Here is an 8,130-nt window from a genome sequence, read left to right on the forward strand (position 1 = left end):
TCAGTGGGAAAATGGTACTTCATGGACACTAGTGGAATGTGTTTTTTTTTAGTTTCTTAGTAAAGCTGACTTCAAAACTCCAGCTTTGGGGACTTCCCTGGTGGTCCAATGGTTAAGACTTTGCCTTCTAATGCAAAGGGTGTGGGTTTGATCCCTGGTCAGGGAGCTAAGATCCCATGTGCTTGACGGCCAAAAAACCGAAACATCAAACAGAAGCAATGTTTAACAAGCTCAATAAAGACTTTAAAGATGGTCCGAAGCAAAAAAAATCTTAAAAAAAAAACAAAAAACAACAACTCCAACTGTGTCTCAGCAAGCTTTCCCACCTGGGCCTGCAGAGATGAGAGAGCCACAGGCTTCTTAGCCAGCAAAGCAGGAGTCAGTCAGTGTGGGTAGGGTGGGGGGCCCACACTGGGTGCTATGCCCCCGCCCAAGGCTGAGGTACCCAACACCCCAGGCAGAGCAGCCAGATCAGCAGCCCCCGGGCACCCACCTGACTCCTTCCAGCTGTCAGGCCCCCCTCGGTTCTTGGTTTCACTGATGTCCTTGTGAGAGACCAGGAAGAGGGCCACCTCCCCTTTCTCATTCTTTATGGGTATCACATCCAGGAGACACCAGAACGGGAGCCCTGGGCATGAAGACACAGCTCAGCTCCCATTTTCCGTGTTGCCCAAGACGACAGAGAGGCCATTGACCCCCCTTAGTTAAGGCACAAGCCAGCTCCACTTAGGACACTCAGCCTCGACTGAGCAAGGAGAGGGAGGGCAGAGTGGACATTCAGACATGTGTGTTCAGAGATCTGTCCTGCTAAGTAAGATGGGCAAATTCTTCTACTGGGGGGGGGGGGTGGAAATCCAAGATGGGAACTAGAGGACCGGCTGAGATTGCGGTGAGGACCGAAGAAAGGTGGAGAAAAAGGAGATGGGAATGTGGGAAGATGGGATGAGATGGGGAGATGAAGATGGGAGTGGAAAGGAGGGACTGTGGATGGGGTGGGTACCAGGCTGGGTGAGACCATGAAAGTAAAGCAGGCTGGCCAGATGGGCCCCTCACCACTCTTCCGGTACAGGATCAGCTCAGCCTTGAACTCCTTGTGCTCATCCAGGGCCTTGCGGATCTGTTGGCGGACGAGCTCACTCGTGTCTGGCCCATAGAGGAAGGAGCAGGCGCAGCCCCGCTGCATGACCTCGGCCCGGGAGAAGCCCGTGAGGTCGCAGAAGCCATCAGAGCAGTAGACCACGGGGAAGAGCCCCGCCACCTGGGCGTTGCCCAGCACGAAGTTGCTATCTGCAAGAGAGCGCCTCTCAGAGGGGCTGTGCGGCGAAGGAACGCAAGGCCCACTGCCCTCCTTTAACACTGCCTGCCATCAAAGGGGGGATGACAAATCTTGGGACTCCCGCCTGATAGTGTTCGGGCTGGGGGGCTGGGGGAGGGTTAGGACAGGAGCTGTGCATGAACTGGAGTTAGGGTGTCGCCTGTGTGTCAGTGCCCTGCAAGGACCCATTCTTAGCACCGTGTGTGTACGTGTATTTGAGAATCGGCACACCTGAGCCCTGAGGCTGGTGAACACAGCCCTGTGTGGGTGCTCTGCTCTCTGGAGTGTGAGCTGAGCAGCTGGGGGTAAGGAGTGGGACTGGGGATGTCTGCAGGAGAACTGCAGGACCAGTTCTAGGACAGCCTCAGCCCCACCCCAGCCTCGGCCGGCCAGGTTTGCTCACCTGCCAGGTGCTCAGGTGGGCTATTTGGCTCCTCCCATTGAGCCTAGCTGGGAGAGGCGATTGGAGCCACCATCTATTCTGCACTCTGTCTGAGCCCCAGCTGCCTGACCTGGCTCGGGAGGTAGTGAATGTGATCCACGATGGGAGTGTAAGGACGGTAGCTGAGCTCTGGCAGCCTGGAGCCAGGAACTATTGGGGGGTTGGGGGCACTGAATCAGCAGGCTACGGGAGCCAAGTACCGGCAAAGCAGAGGGAGAAGGCTGAAGGGGTCCTCAGAGAGGGGCTTCCACCCGCTATGAGGAGCCAGAGACTGAGGTAGAGAGCTGGGAAGCCACACCGGGTGGGGGGGGGTGGGGGAGGGTAGTTTGAGGGAGGAGAAGGAAGGGAGCTCTCACGACTTTCCAGGGCTCAGAGCCATAGAAAACCATAACTCAGAACTCTGGTTGCCTTCTCCAAACTTCCCCAGTCTTGGTGGGAGTCACCAAACCTGTCTATTTGGGGATAGAGGGGCTCAGTGGGTTTAGGCAGTGAGGTGAGCTTGAACCAACAGTGCTCTCCCGAGACCGGTTTACTCTATCTTGGTTTGTAAACCTCTTTTCTAAATCAGTTTTTTAAGCCACCGGGCTGTCTCTTGACGCTTCCTTGCCTCACTCCCCAACCTGCCAGTTCGAGGGTAGTCGATGGGACAGCGCCAGACGCAGGGATGGGATAGATTAGATTAAGTAGCTCCGGGTTCGCTCCCCCAGGCACAGACAGCATGCCGGGCTCCCAGACTGAGAGTTCTAGTCATTTCGCCTGGCCTGGGGCAGCGTTGACTTTGAATTTTTCAGAAACGGCATCTGAAAGGAGACAGTGGTCCCAGCTTAAAGTGGGGCTCGGGGAAGGGAAGGCGAGAGCAGGAGGGCTCCAGTTGAGATGTCAGGGTACCGGACTAGAGGGAACCCTGGCTAGGGACAGCTGGTCCGGGAGATAGTGGGACGAGGGTCGGGACTCACGCGTGCCGTCGAAGCGCGTGGCGATGGTGTCCAGGAAGGTGTTCTGCGGCGCCAGGAGTCCCCGCATGGCCGGCATCTTAGGCGGCCAAGGCCGCCCGCCCCATCCCTCCGGGGCGCGGGGGCTCAGCGCCGGGGGAGGGCGCCCAAGTCGGCCGCCCCCCGCCGGGCCCCGCGCCCCCTAGCGCAGCCGTCGGGGGTCGATGCCCACCCCGGGCTCGCAGGTCCTGCCAGCCGTCCGCGCGCAAGGGGGCGTCCCCGCCGTCGGGGCCCGGAGCATGGCGCGCTGCTCCTCGCGCCCTGGCAGCCCACGAATCCTGGACTCGCGGCTGTGCTCTCGGCACCTTCCGCTCGCGGCGGCTGCAGCAGCAGCTCCCGTTTCGGCTGCGGGTCGGCTCCCTCTCGGGCTCCGCTCCGCACCGGATCCCCGCAGCTCCCTCCGTCTGTCGGGGAGAAGCGGCAGCCTTCCTCCTTCCCTCCTGCGCCCGCCGCCAGCACCGGGGTAACCATGGAGACGGGGCACACCCAGGCAGGGCCGCCTCCTTAAAGGGACAGGCCTCCCGCCCAGGGATCCCCCTCCCCTCGGGACCTCGTGGGGGCCTGGGAGGCGGCGCCCTCCCTCCCTACCGGCGCCAAGCGGGCCGCCCGGGCCACCCCAAGCCGCCCCGCCCGCCCTTCGGAGAACGACGGGCAAGCGCCTGGTCCCGCTCGGGCTGACTCAGCCGCAGGGGCGAGGCGTCTTTCTCTGCAGCAAGGGGGTGCTCAGAGAGCCTGGCAGCCTCTCCTCCTCCGGAGGGACCTGGGGAGAGCTCAGGCGGGGGCTGAGCGGGGGTTGCTTGTTTTAGAAGAAGCTTTTCCCTTAGGAAAAATGTAACGGGAAAGGGGGCTGGGCCAGCAGGCGGAGGTGGTGAAGACCGGTGGTTGGCGGAAGCTGTGGGGCAGGGGAAGTCTGAAAGGAGATTTGGTGGATGGGGTCTAAACACCGCTTCTGGGCATCCGAGTCTTTCTTAGCCTCTACTTTACCCTCCGGGGAATGGATCAATCCCTCACTAAGCGCATCTCAGCCTGAAGCGGCGGCTGACTGGAGCTGTCAGAGAATTGGACGGTGGGCAGTCTTGGAAATAAGATTAAGACGTTCTTCGTGTGTGATTGGGAGGTGGAGGGGGTAGGGAGGGGAAAACTGGTGTGTGGGATGGGGGCGCCCCAGAACCTTTGTCTTGCCCCTACATTTCTTTCGGTCACCCTTTGCAGCTTCCAGGCTGCGATGAAGGGTCAGGTTGCAAATACAGGTACGGTAGCGGTCAGAAGCTGGGGGAAACTTCCAAGCCCTGTGTTAGTGGGTCTTTGCGAGCGGGGAGTGAGAGGACCGTGTCTCCTCTGCCCCAGCGCCTTCAGTCCTAGAGCCCTAGGCTCTGCGCAGAAGGGGGTGCCGGTGGCTGAGGGACCCTCCCATCCAGCGAGGGGGTGGGAGGAGGGGCCGACCCTGGGCGGTGCGCAGCCCGGCCCGGGGCCGCAGTCTCTCGCCGGCCTCCCGCGCTGCGTCGGTCCCTTCAGCCTGGCGCTGCCAGCGCCGTTCCTCCTCCCTCCCACGATTTGCCAGCGAGCGCGGCTACCGCCCGCGCCCAGAGGAACCGCCGGGGCCAAAACAGCAATTTGTTCCCGAACGAGTGATGCGGAAGGCTTAGCACCTCCCCCCCCCCCCCCCCCCCCACTAAGGAGACACAACCAGAGTCATCAGCATCGGAAAGGGAGTGTCTCCCGCTCCACCCACCCCTCATCTGCGACAAGGGCCGAAGCCCCTGGCACCTGTATTAAAATGAGCTGGTACTACGGGAGGAACAGGAGGAATTTGTCTCCCCTAGTCCTCTGAATTCTGGAATCCCGGTCCCAGGAAGAGCGACCCTGAGTCTGCAGATCTTGCTCCTGACTCCCGCGATCCCACCCTCTCACCTGTGTCCAGGGTTGCACAGTAATTCCTCCCCCATGGCTCATCTTTTCCCCTCTGGGCCAGTTCAAGCTGTACTGCTAAGTAGCGGGTGCAATTTACCAACTGTCTCACTTTGAAAGGATGAAGCTATGGTTGATAGCACCTAACTTGAGAGCCAGGTTAGGTACCTAGGTTTGAATATAGTTCTGCCACTTGCTGTTGTGATTTTCCTTAAGTGACTCAATTTTCTCCTCTGTGAAGTGGGGACAGTAACTACCGCAGAGTTGTTAGGAAAATTAAAAGATTAAAGGATCCAGAACAGTGTGTGACATTTGCATCATGTAAGTATTATCTGATTTTGAATCTTATAGGGGCCGGGTGACTTATGCAGAATAGATAATACTCACACTCCATCTCACAGATGAGTAAAAAGAGGCAGCGATAGAGACTTGCTCAAGGTTTGATTTACTGCTAAGGTTCCAATCCTGACACTCTCCTAACCCCAGGTGCAGAGTCCACCTCACTGCAGTATAGTTGTCTCCCACCCTGAGGACCCAGAAACAGCCCCAGGCTAGCTGCATGGCACTCACAAGGACTGGTCATCTGGGGTTGTGCATCAGATCCAGATGGCCCTTGAGTCACCCGTGTGAGCCCAGGTGTTCACGACATTCAGTCTTCAAGCTCATAAGCCCGGGCTGATTTAAAAATGAAGCCAAACCAGACTCTGTGGGTCAGGGCCAGTCGGAGGTAGATGGACTGTGTGGGTGCTCCACAGAGTACCTGTGTGTACTAGTACAGTCCCTGACATCAACTTTGTGCCAAAGCACTGTGCTGAGTGATTTACTTGGATTATCCCGTTAATCTTTATCATAACTCTGTGAAATAGCTACTGTTAAAATTGACAATTTACAGATGGAAAGCATTAAGGCAGAGAGGTTAAATATTTTGTTTCAGGTGCACTGTCTCCTCCAGCAGCTCCAGGCACAATGCCTCTGATATCGCTTTGGTGCCCGGTTGGTCCCAATTTCCAGAGGAAAACATACTAACATAAATTGAACATATGATCACTCTTATCTCAGAATGAAACAGCCGTGTTTCGGGCTTTAAACTGCTTCCGCCATTGCCCATCATAGAATTTGTGTGGACGTGTATGGGATAGAAATGTGGCCACCAACCCTTTCCTTTTGTGTTGTTCAGTTGCTCAGTCATATCCGACTCTTTGTGACCCCATGGACTGCAGCACACCAGGCTTCCCTGTCCTTCAACATCTCCTGGAGCTTGCTCAAACCGTGTCCACTGAGTCAGTGATGCCATCCAAACATCTCATCCTCTGTTGTTCCTTTCTCCTCCTGCCGTCAATCTTTCTCAGCATCAGGGTCTTTTCCAATGAGTCGGCTCTTCGCATCAGGTGGCCAAAGTATTGGAACTTCAGTTTCACCATCAACCCTTCCAATGAATATTCAGGGTTGATTGCCTTTATGATTGACTGGTTTGATCTCCTTGCAGTCCAAGGGACTCTGAAAAGTCTTCAACACCACAGTTCAAAAGCATCGATTCTTCAGCACTCAGCCTTCTTTATGGTACAACTCTCACATCCATATATGACTACTGGAAAAACCATAGCTTTGACTAGACAGACCTTTGTTGGCAAAGTGATGTCTCTTCTTTTTAATACACTGTCTAGGTTTGTCATAGCTTTTCTTCCAAGGAGCAAGCATCTTTTAATTTCATGGCTGCAGTCACCATCTGCAGTAATTTTGGAGCCCAAGAAAATAAAGTCTGTCACTGTTTCCATTGTTTCCCCATCTATTTGTCTTGAAGTGATAAGACTGGAAGCCATGATCTTAGTTTTCTGAATGTTGAGCTTTAAGCCAACTTTTTCAGTCTCCTCTTTCACTTTCATCAAGAGGCTCTTTAGTTCCTCTTCACTTTCTGCCATAAGGGTGGTATCATCTGCATATCTGAGGTTCTTGATATTTCTCCCGGCAATCTTGATTCCAGCTTGTGCTTCATGCAGCCCGGCATTTTGCTTGATGTACTCTGCATATAAGTTAAATACGCAGGGTGACAATATGCAGCCTTGACGTACTCCTTTCCCAATTTTCCCAGTCCATTGTTCTATGTCTGGTTCTAACTGTTGCTTCTTTACCTGCATACAGGTTTCTCAGGAGGCAGGTAAGGTGGTCTGGTATTCCAATCTCTTGAAAATTTTTCCACAGTTTGTTGTGATCCACACAGCCAAAGGCTTTATTTAGCATAGTCAATGAAGCAGAAGTAACTGTTTTTCTGGAATTCCCTTGCTTTCTCTATGATCCAACACATGTTGGCAATTTGATCTCTAGTTCCTCTGCCTTTTCTCAAGCCAGCTTGAACATCTGGAAGTTCTTGGTTCAAGTACTGTTGAAGCCTAGTTTGAAGGATTTTGAGCATGACTTTACTAGCGTGTGAAATGAGTGCAACTGTGCTGTAGTTTGAACATTCTTTGGCATTGCCTTTCTTTGGGATTGGAATGAAAACTGACCGTTTCCAGTCCTTTGGCCACTGTTAAAGTTTTCCAAATTTGCTGGCATATTGAGTGCAGCACTTTAACAGCATCTTTTAGGATTTGAAATAGCTCAGCTGGAATTCCATCACCTCCACTAGTTTTGTTTGTAGTGATGCTTCCTAAGGCTCACCTGACTTTGCACCCCAGGATGTCTGACTCTAGGTTAGTGATCACACCATTGTGGTTATCCAGGTCATTAAGACCTTTAGCCTGGCTTGATTGAAGGTGTCCTTCCCATCTAGATGAGTGTGTTCAGGCATAGGGTCTCAACCCACTTGACTCCCTTTCATGTCATCTAGTCCCTCAGGTCTCCCTGCCAGATCTGCCTTATAGAGGCTGCAGTGATGAATTCCTTGCCTCCTCCTTCCACCTCCTTCCCTGCATCTACCCTCCCACTTAGAATAAACCACACACACACACACACACACACACACACACACACAGCAGGGGCCCACATTTAGGAGACAGCATGGTGGGGGTTGGGGGTTGGGGGGAGTTGAGAAGTAAACAGGGCAGGGCACGGGGGTGGGGTGGGGGTCAGGTAGCACTGGGCTCTTCATAGTAACCTCCTTTGCCTCTCCCCTTTCCCCAGCTCCTGCCTCACTGGCCACCGTGGGGAGTCACAGGGAAGGGAGGTTAAGGGGGGGGCCCTGTTCAGAGATAGCTCAGAGGCATTGTCAACAAGAAGAAACTCAGGAGGCTGAGTTTTGGAGCTGCCGTGGGAGGCCTGTGGGAGTATTATCTACAAAAGGAACAGGGAGAAAGAGAAGGGAAGAGCAAAGCAAGAAAAAAATTGCTCAAGACACAAAAGATGGAGAAAGCCCCCACCCCACCCCCAAGCGCAGGCGGAGTCTGTTGCTGTGTGCCAGGGTTGAGAACAGGCGGCTGTCGGATCAGAGTCCAGGGGCTCCTCCCCTTCCCGCTTCCCACTCTCTCCACCTCGTTTCT

At 54.6% G+C, this 8,130-nt stretch overlaps 1 protein-coding gene across 1 annotated transcript in view; it reads right to left on the reverse strand.

The window, feature by feature from the left end:
* The window catches only part of KCNH3 (potassium voltage-gated channel subfamily H member 3), an 18,943-nt gene extending 16,149 nt beyond the window's left edge, over window positions 1–2,794 (reverse strand). The window contains exons 1-3 of the mRNA XM_018047834.1: window positions 2,714–2,794; window positions 1,054–1,287; window positions 494–628 (exon numbers count right to left, since the gene is read on the reverse strand). Of these exons, the coding sequence (XP_017903323.1) occupies window positions 494–628; window positions 1,054–1,287; window positions 2,714–2,789 (445 nt within the window). The 5' untranslated portion in view covers window positions 2,790–2,794. The remainder of the gene's footprint in view (window positions 1–493; window positions 629–1,053; window positions 1,288–2,713) is intronic.

The sequence above is a fragment of the Capra hircus genome, chromosome 5, assembly GCF_001704415.2.
Source record: "Capra hircus breed San Clemente chromosome 5, ASM170441v1, whole genome shotgun sequence".
Taxonomy (NCBI): Eukaryota; Metazoa; Chordata; class Mammalia; order Artiodactyla; family Bovidae; genus Capra; species Capra hircus.